Here is a 19,551-nt window from a genome sequence, read left to right on the forward strand (position 1 = left end):
TCCTGACCTGTGTCCACATCAGGCCAATGTTATCCCCAAGGATGTTGAGGCTGGGGGATTCAGTGATGGTAACATCATTGAATGTTAAGGGGCGGTAGGGGTTGAGAGTGTCTCTTACTGGTGATGGTCATCGCCTGGCCTTTTTGTGGTGGGAAAGTGGTACCTGACAGACCCCTCACGGGTTACTCAAGGGGGCTTTGGGGGGATTGAATGCAGAACCAGGGAAGGATTGAGTCAAGGAGGCCGTGGGACAGGAGGTGGGGCTCACCTCGGTCTATAGACGACCCAGTCAGAGCTCACTTCCTCTAACTGGAGAAACAGACTGATCTCTTGCAGGCACTCACTGTTTAATACTGGCTCTGTTTCCCCGTACCCTTCCCCATATCCTCTTAACTCTCTCTAATATGAATTCTGTCTTTCCTTCTGCAGAATCTCAGCCAGCGAGATGAGGAGCCTGCTGCTGATTCTGGGCTTCCTGAGTGAGTCCTGTTGTCAAACTGCGCTGTGTTAATGAGCCCTGTTATATATTTAAGTGTTTGCATGATTGCTTTACGATCACATGATTTGATGGTGACATCATTAGGGTGTTGCACAGGCTGTTGCTTTACATACAGTCGTACTCGATGCAGAGAGCATCTCTTTTATGGAAGCACAGAATGCCAACAGTGCACAACGAGGCCATTCAGCCCATCGATTCAAATTTTGTAAGCTTCTATGAGATCCCTTCTCACTCTTCTAAACGCCAGCCTTCAGCCCACCCACACTCCAAGGAGCACACTCAGCTGACGCCGAATCCTTTCCCCAAAACCCCACGCATTTATCATGGACAGTCCCCCTAACCTGTACATCTTTGGAGACTAAGGGACAATTTAGCATGGCCAATCCACCCAACTTGTACATCTTTGGACAGTAAGGGGCAATTTAGCATGGCCAGTCCACCCAACCCACGCATCTTTAGCCACTAAGGGGCAATTTAGCATGGCCAGTCCACCGAATCCAATCATCTTTGTACATTTCGGGACAATTTAACATGGCCAATCCACATTATCACATCTTTTGCCACGAAAGGGAAATTCACATCTTTGGACATTAAGTGGCAATTTAGCATGGCCCATCCACCCAACCTGCACATCTTTGGACACTAAGGGGCAATTTAGCATGGCCAATCCACCTTACCTTCACATCTTTGGACACTAAGAGACATTTAGCCTGGCCAACACACCTAATCTGCATATCTTCAGACACAAAGGGGCAATTTAACAAGTTAATCTGCACATGTTTGGACACTTAGTGGAAATTTAGCATGTCTTATGCACCTAACCTTCATATCTTTCAGCACTAGGGGACAATTTAGCATGGGCAATCCACCTAAGCTGTACATGTTTGGACACTAAGAGACAACTTAGCATGGCCAATCCACCTCAACTATACATCTTTGGTAACGAAGGGATAATTTAGCATGGCCAATCTCCCTAACCTGCAGATCTTTGGACACTAAGGGGCAATTTAGCATGGCCAATCCACCTCAACGACACATCTTTGGAGACTAAGGGAAAATTTAGCATGGCCAATCCACGTAACCTGCATTTATTTTGTGATCTTAAGGGGAAATTTACTGTGGTCAAATATATCATATATCAATATATAGATTCAACATATCATCGATGGAGATGAACATCTCGCCAGGGCCGTCCCCACACCCCCACTTCTTGCCTTCAAACAACCGCACAACCTCAAACAGACCATTGTCCACACCAAGCTACCCAGCCTTCAGGAGAACAGTGACCACAACACCACACAACCCTGCCACAGCAACCTCTGCAAGACATGCCGGGTCATCGACACGGATCTCACGTGAGAACACCATCTACCAGGTACACGGTACATACTCTTGCAACTCGGCCAACGTCGTCTACCTGATACGCTGCAGGAAAGGATGTCCAGAGGCCATGGTACACTGGGGAGACCGTGCAGACGCTACGACAACGGATGAATGAACATCGCTCGACAATCACCAGGCAAGACTGTTCCCTTCCTGTTGGCGAACACTTCATGGGCATTCGGCCTCTGATCTTCGGGTAAGCGTTCTCCAAGGTGGCCTTCACAACATACGACAGTGCAGAGTCGCTGAGCAGAGACTGATAGCTGAGTTCCGCACACATGAGGACGGCCTCAACCGAGACCTTGGGTTCATGTCACACTATCCGTAACCCCCAAAATGACTTGCCTGGGTTTGCAAAATCTCACTAACTACTCCATCTGGAGACAATACACATCTCTTTAACCTGTGCTTAACCCTCTCTCCACTCACATTGTCTACCTTTGAGACTTGATTACCTGTAAAGACTCGCATCCCAACCATTATTTTGTAAATTGGGTTTGTGTCTTTATATGCCCTGTTTGTGAACAGAACTCCCCACTCACCTGACGAAGGGGCAGTATTCCGAAAGCTGGTGGATTTTGCTACCAAATAAACCTGTTGGGCTTTAACCTGGTGTTGTGGGAATTCTGACTGAGCAATAACCTACTCAGTGACTTCCAGCTTGGGTTTCTCCAAGGTTACTCAGCCCCTGACTGAATCACAGTCTTGGTTCAAACATGGACTAATGAGCTGAACCCCAGAGGTGAGATGAGAGTGACAGCCCCTGACATCAAGGCTGCATTTGACTGAGTGTGGTATCAGGGAACCCCAATGAAACTGGAATCAGTGGGTATCAGGGGACAAACTCTCCACTGGTTGGAGTCATACCCGACACGTGGAAAGATGGTTGTGGTTGTGGAGGGTCAGGCATCTGATCTGGGTCAGAAAGAACTCAACTCTGGGCTGCGAGAGGTTCTGTGGGCCAGCAGCAGGAATAGGCAATCTAACTGGGGATTCCAGGACACATTGGGAATCATTGAGTATTCAGGGATTATATCCACACATAGAAACTCTACAGTGCAGGAAGAGGCCATTCAGCCCATTGAGTCTGCACTGACCACAATCCCACCCAGGCCCTATCCCCATATCCCTACATATTCTACCCACTAATCCCTCCAACCCACACATCTCAGGACACTAAGGGGTGATTTTAGCATGGCCAATCAACCTAACCCGCACATCTTTGAAGGGAAACTGGAGCAAACCCACGCAGACACGGGGAGAATGTGCAAACTCCACACAGACAGACAGTGACCCCGAGGCCGGGAATCGAACCCGGGCCCCTGGAGCTGTGAAGCAGCAGTGCTAACCCACTGTGCCACCCACATCGCATGTGTCACAGGATGTACCCCTCCTGTTGGTATTGGGGGGAGGTGATTATTGACATTGAGAAGCTGAATGATTCGAGAAGCTATTGGGAAGAAAATTCTTAGACGTCCACTCAGCAGATCAGGGGATTTTCTGGCCATTCTATCAACTTAAAAGACAAAGTGAGGAGGAAGTGGTGTTTGTCAGAGAATGGCTGTTCAGTGAGAACAATGAGGTGATCATATCAGAAAGAAACAGGACAAAGGACACGTTCAGTAACACATGCAAACATGGCAAGAGGAAGTGTAATATCTGGGGCTATGTGTGTGAGTGTTAAACTCTGTGAGATGGCAACATTGTAGGGACGGCACGGTAGCACAGTGGGTTCGCACTGCTGCTTCACAGCACCAGGGACCTGGGTTCGATTCCCAGCTCGGGTCATTGTCTGTGTGGGGTCTGCACATTCTCCTCGTGTCTGCGTGGGTTTCCTCGGGTGCTCTGGTTTCTTCCCACAGTCCAAAGATGTGCGGGTTAGGTTGATTGGCCGTGCTAAAATTGCCCCTTAGTGTCCTGGGATGTGTAGGTTAGAGGGATTAGTGGGTAAATGTGTAGGGATAGGGGGGTAGGGCCTGGGTGGGATTGTAGTCGGCGCAGACTCGATGGGCCGAAGGGCCTGTTTCTGCACTGTAGGGTTTCTATTCTATTCTAATGTGAGATGCTGACTGATTTTCACCCGTTGAGATGGGCAAAGAACATCAAAGTCCCTGTGTGTAATATTAAAGTGAAACACGGTTGGTGAAAGTGTCTGGGATTAACTGTGGGACCATTTGTGTGGGACCATTGTCCAACACTGACACATGAATGAGATGTGTGGGGTATAATCTATGAATACTCAATGATTCCCAATGTGCTCAGTTAGATTGCCTCTATATCTGTCCCTGCTACTGAACCTCTCGCAGCCCAGAGTTGAGTTCTTTCTGACCCGAGAAATCTCAATTGCGTACACAAATGAGTTTGCAGGTGTTATCCTTTTTTTTCCCCCTATATTTATTTAACTACTAAAATTCAAGCAGCACCGTGCAGGGTCCCAAACTCAATCCTGTACAACATATAAAGATAGAGAATAGAAGCATAGACAGGCCAGTCTGTGTTCAAATGTGCGTTACAGTTCATTATGACTGTGGCTGTTCGTCAAATTCAATATCCCTACCCTACCTTCCCTTCCATATCCCCTTTATCTCTTTGTCACCATATCTAATTTATTTTTGATATCACCCAACGTTCTGGCCTTGACTACATGCTGTGGGAGTGAATTCCACACATTCACCACTCTCTGGGTGAAGAACATCAGAAATAGGAGCAGGAGTAGGCCATCTATTAATCGAGGGATTGAGATTAGGAGTCGGGAGGTAATCCTGCAACTTTATAAGACTCTTGTCAGACCCCACATGGAGTACTGTGCGCAGTTCTGGTCACCTCACGACAGGAAGGATGTGGAAGCTATTGAGAGGGTGCAGAGGAGATTTACAAGGATGTTGCCTGGATTGGGAGGCATGCCTTATGAGGATAGGTTGAGGGAGCTCGGTCTCTTCTCCCTGGAGAGACGAAGGATGAGAGGTGACCTGATAGAGGTTGAGAGGTATAGATAGGATGGATTCTCGGAGGCTATTTTCCAGGGCTGAAATGGTCGCTACGGGAGGACACAGGTTTAAGGTGGTGGGGAGCAGGTATAGAGGAGATGTCAGGGGTAAGTTTTTCACTCAGAGGGTGGTGAGTGAGGCTGCCGTCGGTGGTGGTGGAGGCGAACTTGCTGGGGTCTTTTAAAAGACTTCTGGATGATACATGGGATTTAATGGGATTGGGAGTTACAGATAGATCTATGGCTTGGTAGGTATAGATGTGATCGGCGCAACTTGTGGGTTGAAGGGCCTGTTTGTGTTGTAGTGTTCTATGTTCCATCTAGCTCTTCGAGCCTGCCCCGCCATTCAATAAGATCATGGCTGATCTGATAGTGGATCAGTTCCACTTTCCCGCTTTCTCCCCAAAACCCTTAATTCCCTTGTCTATTCGAAACCTGTCTACCTGTGACTTAAATATATTCAGCGAGGTAGCCTCCACCACTACAACGGGCAGAGAATTCCAGAGACTCACCACCCTTTGAGTGAAGACGTTCCTCTTCAACTCCAATTTAAACTGACCCCCCCCAACCTTTATCTTGAGGCTGTGCCCTCTAGTTCTGTTTTCCTTTCTAAGTGGGAAGCATCCCTCTACCTTGACCCTATCCATCCCCTTCATTATCTTATACGTCTCTATAAGATCCCCCCTCATCCTTCTAAACTCCAACGAGTACAGACCCAGTCTATTTAGTCTCTCTTCATAGTCTAACGCCCTCATCTCCGGTATCAGCCGAGTGAACCTCCTCTGCACTGCCTCCCAGGGCAATATATCCTTGCGCAAGTGCGGCGACCAGAACTACACACAGTACTCCAGCTGCGGCCTCACCAGTGCCCTGTACAGTTGCAGCAAGACCTCTCTGCTTTTATATTCTATCCCCCTCGCTATAAAGGCCAGCATCCCATTCGCCTTCTTGATCACCTGCTGCACCTGCAGACTGGGTTTTTGCGACTCGTGCACAAGGACCCCCAGGTCCCTCTGCACCGTAGCATGCTGCAGCTTTCCGCCCTTTAAATAGTAATCCCTTCTACTATTATTTCTACCAAAGTGGATTTTCTCCTCATCTCAGTTTACCTCGCCTCAAGGGTGGCACGGTAGCACAGTGGGTTAGCACTGCTGCTTCACAGCTCCAGGGACCTGGGTTCGATTCCTGGCCTCGGGTCACTGTGGAGTTTGCACATTCTCCTTGTGTCTGCATGGGTTTCCTCCCACACCCCAAAGATAGACAGATTAGGTTGAGTGGCCATGCTAAAGTTCGCCAGCGCAGAACCGTTGTGGGTCCATCGCCATCGATGGGGACCTCGACACCATTCTGAGGCTGCCTGCTCTTTCACTTTGCTGATATTTATTTGCATGTGTTGCTAAACGTGAACCTATTCTTATCAACAGCAGCCAGCTCGGAGCTGAACAGCCCAATGTTCTCAGTATGTGTTTAACCCCTGACACACACACACGTAGACAGAGTCAGAAACATACACACACACACACACACATAGACAGAAAGAAGTCTCAAACACCTGCTTAAAAAATAGACAGTCAGAAATGCATACACACACACACACACACACACACACACACAGGAACACACGCACAAGCACACACAGACACAAGCACACACACAGACAGGCACACACGCAGACACTCACACACACAGAGGAACACACAAACACGCGTGCACACACACACACACACACACACACACACACATACACACACACACACACACACACACAAACTCAATATTCTGATCCACTTTTCCCCTCATTTCCCTCAGTGCCTTTCGCCCAAGAACTATTTGTAATTCCTTCTAGAAAACACACAAAGTTTTGGCCTCAACTACATTCTCCAGCACCGAAACCCACACCTTCACCACCTTTCTGGGTGAAGAACCTTCTCCTCACTTTAGCCCAGAAAGTTCTGTCCATTTATCCTCAGAGTAAGACCCCTGAGTTTGCAGAAGCTGGACATTTTCAAGGCCATGGACTGCTTCAGTAGCTGAGGAGTGACAAGCGGTACTAAATATTGTCCAAACATCAGCGAGCGTCCCCACTCCTGACCTTATTAGAAACATAGAAAAAAACGACAGCACAAGCAGGCCCTTCGGCACACAAAGTTGTGCCGAACATATCCCTACCTGAGAGATTACTAGGCTTACCTATAACCCTCTATCTTACTAATTTCCATGTATTTATCTAAAAGCCTCTTAAAAGACCCCAGTGAGTTCGCCCCCACCACCATCAACGGCAGCCGATTCCACTCACTCACCACCCCCTGAGTGAAAAACTTACCCCTGACATCTCCTCTGTACCTGCTCCCCAGCACCTTAAACCTGTGTCCTCTCGTAGTGACCATTTCAGCCCTGGGAAATAGTCTCCGAGAATCCACCCTATCTATACCTCTCAACCTCTATCAAGTCACCTCTCATCCTTCGTCTCTCCAGGGAAAAAAGGCCGAGCTCCCTCAACCTATCCTCATAAGGCATGCCTCCCAATCCAGGCAACATCCTTGTAAATCTCCTCTGCACCTTCTCAATAGCTTCCACATCCTTCCTGTAATGAGGTGACCAGAACTGCGCACAGTACTCCAAGTGGGGCCTGACAAGGGTCTTATAAAGCTGCAGCATTACCTCCCGACTCCTAAACTCAATTGTCCCATATTATGGAAGGTAGTCATCGATGAGGCAGCTGAAGGTGGATGGGCCTCGGACACTACCCTGAGGAACTCCTGCACTCATGTCCTGGGGTGAGTGATGAAGGGGAATAAAATATGCAAACATTTTCTCCTGAGCACTGAGTGTCTATTCAAACAGAACAGCAATTCTCCAACACTGACACAACACAGACCAGAACAAACTCAGCTCAGAGTACATTCACTCCAGTTGTTGAAACTGAGTGGATTATGGCACATTGAACATAATGTCCCCATTGGTAATATTCCAGCCAAGCAGCAATACTGACAGGTCTCACGTCAGTAACACCTAATGGGAGGGTGTGGTTTACCAGGGAGTGACAACTCTCAAAACAGATAGTACCTGTCCGTTGAGGAGGAAGGGGTTGGACGGAACTCACTGTCTCACACAGCGAGACACTGCCTCAGGAGGGTCCGGTAAGCAAGTGGGTTTAACATGGACTTTTATAACAAGCTGAATTCCCTGTTAGTGTCGGGGGGGTTTGCGATAATGGAACCTGGGTAGGATCGCCCTCGGTGCTGGCTTGAATAGCCTTTTTGTTTCCTGCATTGTAAATATTGTTTGATATTATACATCCAACCGAGACTGGGATTGAACAGATAGACAGGGAAGGATTGAAATCAAGGGATCTCTGTTTATCGGTTACATTGAAGAGTGTTGATCGCAATATTTCTCCATCCAACAGTGAAAGTGATATGGTGAACTCACTGTCTTTCGGGGCAACGGGTAGGGCAGGAGGTGGCGTCAATTTCTACCCGTGGGGATTCAGTGAGGGAAACATGTCCAGCTGACTCCCTTTACTGGTTGATTCGCTCTTCGAGATTTTGTGTTGGAATGGTCTCTCCCCGTCCCCTTACTCCAATCCTAACTCTGAGTTCTCCCTTCTAGAACATCGCCCAGCGAGATGAGGGCTCTGCTGCTGCTTCTGAGTTACCTGAGTGAGTCGTGCTTACGAGACACAAAATGTTCATTCTTTCTCCCTGAAGATCACGTTCTTTATCTGTTTTTATTTTAACAAAAGAATTGGGAATGCCTCACTAGAAATGTGTTCAGAAAAAAATAATAATCTATCGACGGGGGGATGGAAGGAAAGACTTTGATGGGTGATAGGAATTTTGAAGCATAATTTAAAAGGACTAAAATTATAGAGTCGTATACAGGGAAGAAGTGGCCCTTCGGCCCATCCAGTCTGTGCCAACATGTCACAAAAACACGTCCTCCGAACCATTTACCAGCAGTTGGCCCAATGCTTGGAATATTATGACATTCCAAGGGGACATCCAGGTTCTCTCTGACCCCCTAGTTCTTTACTCCCCCACCGTTGGGAACATTCTTTCTGATCTAACCCTCTTATCATTTTATAACTTTCGATGAAGTTCCCCTTTTCTAACCTCCTGGAGAACCCCCCCCCCCCCCCACCCGCAGTGAGACGAGGGCTCTACTGATGTTTCTGGGTTACCTGAGTGAGTCTTGCTTATGATGTACAATGTTCAATCTTTCTACCTGAAGACTGTCTGTATTTTGGGGATGACTCAAAGGAAGCTTTCCAAGAGAAAAAAAAATCTATTGACAGGGAAGGGAAGGAGAGGCTTCGATGGGTGATTAGAATTTTGAAGTAGAATTTTAAAAGTTTATAGAATTATAAAATCGTACTGGGAAGAAGAATCCCTCCAGACCAACATGGACATGTGAGGAACACTTTCCCTCCCACGTTCCAGGTGATTATCCAGGTAATCTCTGACCCCGAGTTCTGGACTCCCCACTACTGGGAACGTTCTTTCTTAGTCTACCTTATCTAACTCTCTTATAATCTTATACATTTCTATCAGATCCCCTCTCACTCTCCTAAACTCCAGTGAATATAATCCTAACCGACTCAGCCACTCCTCATATGACAGACCTGCCATCCCCAGGAATCAGCCTGGTAAACCCTCGCTGCGCTCCCCTCTATAACAAGGACATCCTTCCTCAGATAAGGAGACCAAATCCACACACGATACTCCAGGGGTGGCCTCACCAACGCCCTATACACATTGCAGGGGATGTTCTGATGGTTATGAGTGTGGACAGATAAGGGCCAGTCCAACAAACAGGACAAAAGTGGAGAGGGAAATGAATGTGTCAAAGTCTGCAGCCTGTACAAGAATAACCAACCTGAATAGTGCAATATTCAAGCAGGAAATAAAATACCAATACCTCAGCATTTATATAGCCTGTAACAGAGGGAGAAATGGGATTGGAAAGGTTAAGAAATGGGATTGGAAAGGTTGAGAAATGGCTTGTTGACATAAATTGCAGAATTTAGGTGTACCTTCCATTTCTGAACATCATTCGTTGTTACATTTTTGTTTGTATTTACTGATTATCTGGATTTAACGTCTTTATGTGTGAATAATATCAAGATTCAGATCATTGAATAACATTTATCGTCATCACTCTTGTACTTTGTTTCATAGTAAGAGATTAGTGTAATTGTTCTATCGTTGAGGGACCCTGAAATCATTGTTCTTGAATTGAATTTGGGTTCTAATAATCCTCCAGTTACATTTGTACATTACTCAGATGTATTTTGCTGTCGTATGTGTTATTTTAATTTAATATTGGAATTCATACATGTGTATATTGACATGTTGGTTTAATTTATTTATTCAATTCTCGTTTTTATCATCTCGTTAAATGCAATTAATATTTGATATGTTAAGTGTGTATAAGTGCAGGGTGAGGATGCTCTCGGTTGTATTGGGTGCAGTGTAGAAGAGATAGTTCACAGAATCCGACAGTGCAGAACGAGGATATTTGGCCCATCTTGTCTGCACCCACCACAAACCCACTCATCCCCATAGTCCCGTACATGTAAACTAGCTAGTCCCCTATTTAGCATGACCAATCCATCTAACCCGCCCATCGCAGGGTGTCGGTTCCCTCTTGTTATTGGAAAGAAATTGATAAACAGGAAAGATGATTCGCGAGGATATTGCCACAATGAGCGGGCCTGAGTTATAGGGAGAGGGTACAGGCGATGAATTTATTCGTTGGAAAGTCGGAGAATGAGAGGTGACCCTTATTGCAACGTACAAAATAATGAGGGGCGTCGATAGCATGAACGCACACACTCTTTTCTTCCAAGGATTCGAACCCGGGTCCCCAGAACATTGGGAGATTTTCTGGATTAATAGTCTAGTGTTAACACCATGAGGCTACCACCTCCCCACATGCCAAAATATTATTGCCTTCTGCTTTTATTGCCTTTTGAGCTGACTAAACTTGTATGATTAACATACAATGACATCCCCACCTCACTACACTGTACACTTACCCCTTTGTCTTCCCTGCCTCAGAATCCTCAATGATCTCCAATGAGTTCGTCAAACACGGTTTCCATTTAAATGGTCGTTGGATAAACATATGGATGATATTGGAATAGTGTAGGTTAGAAGGGCTTCAGATTGGTTCCACTGGTCGACACAATATTGAGGGCCGAAGGGCCTGTACTGCGCTGTCATGTTCTATGTTCTATATCAAGCTTGATCGTTTGAAGATTTTATCTCTGTAGTAATAAGCTTTAGCATTTTCCCACTGACTAACCAGAGGACACAAGGAATCAGACTCAGGTGAAACAGTTAGTCTTTAGTGCTATAGCACCATAGAACATTACAGCACAGAAACAAGCCCTTTGGCCCTTCTTGTCTGTGCTGACCCATTTTTCCACTGACCTGCACTTGGACCATATCCCTCCCCACCCCTGTCATCCATGTACCTGTCCAAGTTTTTCTTCAATGTTCCACACTCCTACCACTCTCTGCGTGAAGAATCCCCCCCACCTCAATATTCCCTTTAAACTTTTCTCCTTTCACCCTTAACCCATGCCCTCTGGTTTTTTTCTCCCCTAGCTTCAGTGGAAAAAGTCTGCTTGCATTCACTCTATCTATACCCATCGTAATCTTATACACCTCTTTCAAATCTCCCCTTATTCTTCTACACTCCAGGGAATAAAGTCCTAACCTCTTCAATCTCTCTCTGTTATTCCTTCCAAAGTGAATCACTTCACACTTTTCCGCATTAAACTCCATTTGCCACTGAGGGAGAACATAGCACGGCCCAAAGCACCCTAACCAGCATGTGTCTTGGACTGTAGGAGGGAACTGGAGCACCCGGAGGAAACCCATGCAGACACAGTGAGAATGTGCAGACTCCGCACAGACCCAAGGCTGGAATCGAATGCTAGTCCCGGGCGCTGAAAGGCAGCAGTGTTAGCCACAGTGCCATCAGACAGGAAGAATAGATATGAACGATATCATCGCCAGTTCCTCTCACAGCATTTCCTTGTATTAACTCCGCAATCTTACCCACTATCTGACCAATGCACACTGGTGATATAAGTTACCTGTTTAGATGCTTGCAGAGGGGTTTACTGCCTGTTTAAATGTGTTCCCGACACTCCAAATTCTATCCGATTGTCAATAATCCTTCATTGGTTTTGAGAATTCTCCTTCTGTTCTGGCCTATCGCGAATATTGACAATACAGTGTAGCTGTCTCTTTAATTCACTGCTACCCTTCCCTTCTGTAGTTAGTCATGGATGTCTATCCTTGTTTTGGGATTTATCTTTCACAATGGAGGATGTTTTTTATTGGAAGTTATAGTTTATCTGCTTCTATAATGTCCACTGATTCTCTGCAGTTCTACCTTTTACCCTACTTTCTGAGTTCGGGTCAGCCAACTCAAATAGAACCCCAACAGTGCAGGAGGGGGTCATTCAGCCGATCCAGCTCTCTGAAAGGGAATCTAATCAGGGATTTCAGTCCGCACTATCCCAGTTAACCTGTGCAGTCATCAAGGGCATTCACCCAGCCAACACAACTTTAGACATTAAGGGGCAATTTAGCATGGCCAATCCGCCCAACCTGCACATCTTTGGACACTAAGGGGCAATTTAGTATCTCTCGACATTCAGGTCCCCTCCCCCTCAGTCTTCTCTTCCCCAAGTAGAACGAGTCCAGCCTCACCAGCCTCTCTCTCCATATTTGCAATGCTCCAGCCCAGGCAGTGTCCTGGTAAATCTCCTCTGCACCCTCTCGCTGTCCAGTGCAATCACATTCTTCCTATAGTGTGACAATCGGAGATACACACAGTACTCGAGCTGTGTCTGACCTGATCCATTGTAATCTTCCTCCTCTGATATTCCACACCATCCCTCTCCCTTCAGTCACTCCGTCCCTCTCCCCTCAATCACTCCGCCCCTCTCCACTCAGTTACTCCGTCCCTCTCCCCTCAGTCACTCCGTTCCTCTCCCATCAATCATTCCGTCCCTCCCCCTCAGTCACTCCATCCCCCTCCTCTCGATCACTCCGTCCCTCTACCCCTCAATCACTCCGTCCCTCCTCCCTCAATCACTCTGTCCCTCTACCCCTCAATCACTCCGTCCCTCCCCCCCAATCACTCTGTCCCTCTACCCTCAATCACTCCGCCCCTCCCCCTCAGTCACTCCGTCCCTCCCCCCTCAGTCACTCCGTCCCTCCCCCCTCAGTCACTCCGTCCCTCCCCCCTCAGTCACTCCGTCCCTCCCCCCACAGTCACTCCGTCCCTCCCCCCTCAGTCACTCCGTCCCTCCCCCCTCAGTCACTCCGTTCTTCCCCCCTCAGTCACTCCGTCCCTCCCCCCTCGGTCACTCTGTCCCTCTACCCTCAGTCACTCCGCTCCTCCCCCCTCAGTCACTCCGTCCCTCCCCCCTCAGTCACTCCGTCCCTCCCCCCACAGTCACTCCGTCCCTCCCCCCTCAGTCACTCCATCCCTCCCCCCTCAGTCACTCCGTCCCTCCCCCCTCAGTCACTCCGTCCCTCCCCGCTCAGTCACTCCGTCCCTCCCCCCTCAGTCACTCCGTCCCTCCCCCCTCAGTCACTCCGTCCCTCCCCCTTCAGTCACTCCGTCCCTCCCCCCTCAGTCACTCCGTCCCTCTCCCCTCAGTCACTCCGTCCCTCTCCCCTCAGTCACTCCGTCCCTCTCCCCTCAGTCACTCCGTCCCTCTCCCCTCAGTCACTCCATCCCCCTCCCTTCAGTCACTCCATCCCTCTCCCCTCAGTCACTCCGTCCCTCTCCCCTCAATCACTCCGTCCCTCTCCCCTCAATCACTCCATCCCTCTCCCCGTCAGTCACTCTGTCACTCTCCCCCAACTCACTCCATCCCTCTCCCCCTCAGTCACTCTGTCCCTCTCCCCCTCAGTCACTCTGTCCCTCTCCCCCTCAGCCACTCTGTCCCTCTCCCCTCAATCACTCCATCCCCCTCCCTTCAGTCACTCCATCCCTCTCCCCTCAGTCACTCCGTCCCTCTCCCCTCAATCACTCCGTCCCTCTCCCCTCAATCACTCCATCCCTCTCCCCGTCAGTCACTCTGTCACTCTCCCCCAACTCACTCCATCCCTCTCCCCTCAATCACTCCGTCCCTGACCCCTCAATCACTCTGTCCCTCCCCCCTCAGTCACTCTGTTCCTCTCCCCTCAATCACTCCGTCCCTCCCCCCGAGTCACTCCGTCCCCCTCCCCTCAATCATTCCGTCCCTCTCTCCTCAGTCCCTCCGTCCCTCTCCCCCTCAGTCACTCCGTCCCGCTCCCCTCAACCACTCTGTCCCTCTCCCCTCAATCACTCCGTCCCCCTCCCCCTCAATCACTCCGTCCCTCTCCCCCTCCCCCTCAGTCACTCCGCCCTCTCCCCCTCAGTCACTCCATCCCTCTCCCTTCAGTCACTCCCTCCCTCTCCCCTCAATCACTCCGTCCCTCTCCCCCACAGTCACTCCGCCCCTCTCCCCTCAGTCACTCCGCCCCTCTCCCCTCAGTCACTCCGCCCCACTCCCCTCAGTCACTCTGCCCCTCTCCCCTCAGTCACTCTGCCCCTCTCCCCTCAGTCACTCTGCCCCTCTCCCCTCAGTCACTCTGCCCCTCTCCCCTCAGTCACTCTGCCCCTCTCCCCTCAGTCACTCTGCCCCTCTCCCCTCAGTCACTCCGCCCCTCTACCCTCAGTCATTAGCTGTGCTAAATTGCCCCTTAGTGTCCAAAGATGCGCAGGTTGGGTGGATTGGCCATGTTAAATTGCCTCTTCGTGTCCAATCATGTGTAGGTTCATTGGATGGCTAATAAAGACAGTTACCCCATTTTTAATCACCTTATCTCCGTGTCCTGCTGCCTTCAGGGATCGATGGGCAAACACACCAAGGTTGCTCTGGTCCCCTGTCCTTGCATCCTAGGGTTCATTGTGCTTTCCCCTGTCCTTTTGAGTCCCCCACCAAAAATACCTCACCTCACCCTTTTCAGCATCAAATTCCATTTGCCGCGGTTTTGCCTCTCTGCCCAGCCTGACCATTTGTGGTGTCTCTGTTGGGTTTATTGCCGTGTTCCCATAGCCTCGGCTCCAATTGTTCATCTGGAACAGAGGGTGCTGCGTCTGAGGTGTGAGGTAGAGGGTCAGGATTTCACTGGGAGACAGATAGAAACCTGGTTCGAACAAGGGGGGGTAAAGATTTGAGATTGAGTGTGTAATATTTTCAATCGGGTGGTGTCAGGAGCAGAGCAGGTGTCGAAGGCGAGGTTTTCGGTTCTTCGATAATCAGAATTCTCTTTGGAAAATGAACTGCAGATTGTATTAACATTAAACCTGTCTCTGTGTCTCAGTTCTGGACTCCGCACGCACTGACCCTTGTGAGGATCACACTGTGCTGAGCGATACCTGGAGGAGCACAAGTTGCAGACGGACAGAATGTGTCAGGGACGTGAAGTGTGATTATGATCTTAGTCCAGGCTGGTACCGGTTTAAAAGGTAGAGACAGCGACATTTCCTGATAAACAGGGCACAGTGGGAGGAAAGGGTCAGTGTGGATACAGTCACTGCAGAGAGACTGTGATGGTCAGAGATACCAGTGTGGGGTGGGTGGTTGGCTGGGCGGGGGGGGGTGGTGGTGGCGGTTGTGTGGTGAGCCGGGGGTGGGAAACAGCAGTCGGTAAATTCTTCCCATGATGATGTGAATGGTTGTTGGTGAGAAATGAGTGGCCTGTGGGGAGATTTCACACTCAGCCAGGTTGCTGTGTGTGTGGAGCCTCACGCAGGCCAGACCGAGTAAGGATGGCAGATTTCCCTCCCCATCAGTGGTGAGTAACATTCACCCCACACAAGTGCCAGGCAATGACCATCTCCAGCAAGGGAGGATCTGACCATCTCCCCCCTCCACATTCAACCATCATTGCATACTCCCCCACCACCTCCCCACACTCCCCACCACCACCACCACCCCCACTGTCACCCTCCTGGGGGTTCCCATTGACCAGAAACTGAACAGTCATTGATATACTGTGGCTACCAGAGCAGGTCAGAGGCTGGCAATCTGCAGAAAGGAACCCACCTCCTGACTCCCCGCCAAAGCCAGTCCACCACGTACAAGCACAAAAGTCAGGAGTCTGTTGGGATACTCTCCATTTACCTGGATGAGTGGGGCTCCCGACAGCACCCGAGAAAGCTCAACACCATTCGGGACAGGACAGGACAGCTCGATCGACACGCTAACTACAAACATTCACTCTCTCCACCACCAAAACATCGAGATGGCGGGCCGAAGGGCCAGCAAAGTCGGTGAAATGGAAACATTTGGAAAGGACATTGGGTAAATGCTGGAAGGAGAGGTGTAAAATCCAGTGGGGAGAGGAATGGGAGGAGTGTGAGACAACATTGGATAGATCATTCACAGGGGCTAGCAGGGACACAGAGGACCGAATGGCTCTCAATCCCGGCTGTATCACTCTGTAATTCTCTGTCTCTGTGATTGTTGTTCCAGTTCTGGAGGATGGAAGATTCCGGAGACTCCAGTCGCACTGGGACACTGCTCCACAGGAACTCCAGGCTGGTTAGAGGGTAGAGTCAGACTTTACAATATCAGATTTACTCTCACTGTCCAGCACTGTTCACATCGCTTACACTCTCCAATATTTATACACCTCATTTCAGGATCACATCCCACCCTGGAACAGGGGGAAGTAAACCGGACAGTTTGTTTTAACTGGGATGGGAATCACTGCAGCTGGGAGCGAGAGATAAAGATTAAAAACTGCAGCAGTTACTTTGTCTATGAGCTGAAACCGACACCAGGCTGTTACGCTGTTTATTGCACAGGTACATTGCTGTTTCAAAATGACCCAGGAGGGTGAGACTGGATATACCGGGACACTGACACACCCAGGGACGGAGTGACTGAGGGGGAGAGGGACGGAGTGAATGAGGGGGAGAGGGACGGAGTGACCGAGGGGGAGGGGGACGGAGTGACCGAGGGAGAGGGGGTCGGAATGACCGAGGGGGAGGGGGACGGAGTGACCGAGGGGGAGGGGGACGGAGTGACCGAGGGGGAGGGGGACGGAGTGACCGAGGGAGAGGGGGTCGGAATGACCGAGGGGGAGGGGGACGGAGTGACCGAGGGGGAGGGGGACGGAGTGACCGAGGGGGAGGGGGACGGAGTGACCGAGGGGGAGGGGGACGGAGTGACCGGGGGGGAGTGTGGCATGGTGACTGAGGGGAGTGTGGCATGGTGACTGAGGGGAGTGTGGCATAGTGACTGAGGGGGGTGGGGTATAGTGAGCGAGGGGGGTGGGGTGCAGTGAGCGAGGGGAGTGGGGTGCAGTGAGCGAGGGGAGTGGGCTGTAGTGACTGAGGGGAGTGGGGTGCAGCGAGTGAGGGGAGTGGGTGTAACCTCGGCACTTTCGGCCTTTCCAGATTCCAGTCGAACTCCCTTGCGAATCCCTCGATTGAACCTGCCTCCCCCACACTGTCAGACAGCTCACTGCACACCCCAACCACTCACCGTGTGAAAACATTTCTCCCCGTGTCCCCATCCATTCTCTGCCTGATCCCTGTGAAATTCTCTATCCCCCTCTCATTCTCGACCCGACCCTGTCAACACAAACTCTTTCTCCCTCTCGACTCTGCCCCAGACCCTCCTCGTGATCCTGAACCCCTTGATCAAATCTCCTCTCCTCCTTCACCTCTTCCCCGTGGAGAACATTCCCCAACTTTCTCCAATCCCTCCACGTCACTGAGATTCCCCCATCCCCCTCGACATTCTCTCCTGCACTGAGGTTGTTGTTATCTGTGTGAGGGAGGGAGAGGGTGGCCACAAGTCTCTGTATGAGATTGACTGTACTTTATCTGTTAACGTTAAACATTTCTCTGTCACTCAGACCCAAACTCAGCTCTCACTGACCCGTGTGTAGATCACACGGTGCTGAACCAGCCCTGGAGAAGCAGCGATTGTACTGGGACAGAGTGTGTGGGACAGGTGCAGTGTGACAAGGATCTTGTCTACGGATGGTACAGGTTCAACAGGTAAGGTGTAGGGACACACCCTGCTCACCCCACGGGATGTTGGGAGTTGGTCTCAGGCGGTGTGATGACGTGGGATATTTTATCCTACACACTGCCTTGGTTGACCAATCCCACCACAGGGCCAGTGGACTTTCCGTTGGTCCCCACATTGGGCCCAGCGATGATGAGGCCAGGGAGCTCCATCCAGTGCTCCTGAAGCTACGACCAGTGAGATTGTCAATGTCAGACTGGGACAAACCACTTGCCTGGTGTCCTCCTTCTCTTCTGAGGTCGAACAGCGAGGGAAGGTGGAATGGAAAAGCTGCGTAATTAAAGGCACTCGGACAGTGTCACTCAAGAAAAGATGTTTCCACTCGCGAGTGAGAGTGGGGCAGGGGGAGGGAAGCTTTCAGTCTGAGACAGTCAGAGACAAATCCGTTAGCGGAATTCAGGAGAAACATCTTTCCCGAGATATGGGGAGAATGTGGGACTCATTCCCATGGAGAGTGGTGAGTATGGGGACCTCCCACCCACAAGGATTGAGGCCAGTTTGGGGCTCACTCCCATGGGGAGTCTGGGAGAATATGGGACTTGTTCCTATGGGGGACTGTGGAGAAAGTCCGACTCTCTCCCATGGGCAGTGGTGGAGAATGTGGGACTCACTCCCACGGGAACAAGGGAGCTCATGGGTCTCGTTTCAAAGGGAAAGTGGGAAGTATATGGGATTCCCTTACAGTGGGAGTTGGGGAGACTGTGGGAGTCGCTCCCGGGAAGCTGGGAGAATGTGTGATCCGTTCTGCGGGTCAGTGTGCGAGAATGCGGACTCACTCCCAGGTCAGAGTGAGGAGAATGTGGGACCTTCCCATGTGGTGTAGGGAAGAATGTGGGATGCACTCCCACGAGGAGTGGGGGATAATAGGGAATGCATTGCCGTGGGGAATTGGGAGAATGTTTGTTTTGCTCCCAAGGGGACCGGGAAGAGTTGGGAGCTCGTTCCACTGGGGATTGGCAGAGTATGTGGGACTTGGTCCCAAGGGAAGTGGGGAGAATGTAGAACTCTCTCCAATGGTGAAAGAAGGAGAATGCGGGACTCGTTGCCAGGGGGAATGGTGGAGAATATGGGACTGGCTCCCTTAAGGAGATGGGGAGAATGTTGGACACACTCCCCGTGTAGTGGGGAGAATGCGGGTCTCACTCCCACGTGGAATGGTGGAGAAGATGGGTCTCACTCCCATGGGAAAAGAGGAGAATGCGGGTCTCACTCCCATGGGAAACGAGTAGAATGCGGGTCTCGCTCCCATGGGAAACGAGGAGAACCCGGGTCTCGCTCCCACGGGGAAACGAGGAGAATGTGGGAATTGGTCTTTGGGGGAGTTTGGAGAACATGACACTCACTTCCCGAGAAGATGGGACTCGCTCCCATGGGCATGGGAAACGAGGAGAATGCGGGTCTCGCTCCCACGGGAAACGAAGAGAATGCAGGTCTTGCTCCCACGGGAAATGAGGAGAATGCGAGTCTCACTCCTACGGGAAACGAAGAGAATGTGGGTCTCGCTCCCATGGGAAACGAGGAGAATGCGGGTCTCGCTCCCACGGGAAACGAGGAGAATGTGGGTCTCGCTCCCAC

At 50.2% G+C, this 19,551-nt stretch overlaps 1 protein-coding gene across 1 annotated transcript in view; it reads left to right on the forward strand.

Moving 5' to 3' along the window:
* Positions 1 to 426: 426 nt before the first annotated feature.
* LOC145340061 (uncharacterized) overlaps positions 427 to 19,551 on the forward strand; it is a gene marked incomplete at its 3' end in the record, with an annotated part of 36,898 nt that continues 17,773 nt past the window's right edge. Inside the window, exons 1-7 of the mRNA XM_080184479.1 lie at positions 427 to 479; positions 1,649 to 2,078; positions 8,481 to 8,530; positions 15,254 to 15,398; positions 16,408 to 16,484; positions 16,578 to 16,742; positions 17,801 to 17,945. Coding sequence (XP_080040605.1) covers positions 1,990 to 2,078; positions 8,481 to 8,530; positions 15,254 to 15,398; positions 16,408 to 16,484; positions 16,578 to 16,742; positions 17,801 to 17,945 — 671 coding nt within the window. The remainder of the gene's footprint in view (positions 480 to 1,648; positions 2,079 to 8,480; positions 8,531 to 15,253; positions 15,399 to 16,407; positions 16,485 to 16,577; positions 16,743 to 17,800; positions 17,946 to 19,551) is intronic.

Source organism: Carcharhinus amblyrhynchos, unplaced genomic scaffold, assembly GCF_965287045.1.
Source record: "Carcharhinus amblyrhynchos unplaced genomic scaffold, sCarAmb.v2.hapA scaffold_752, whole genome shotgun sequence".
NCBI lineage: Eukaryota > Metazoa > Chordata > Chondrichthyes > Carcharhiniformes > Carcharhinidae > Carcharhinus > Carcharhinus amblyrhynchos.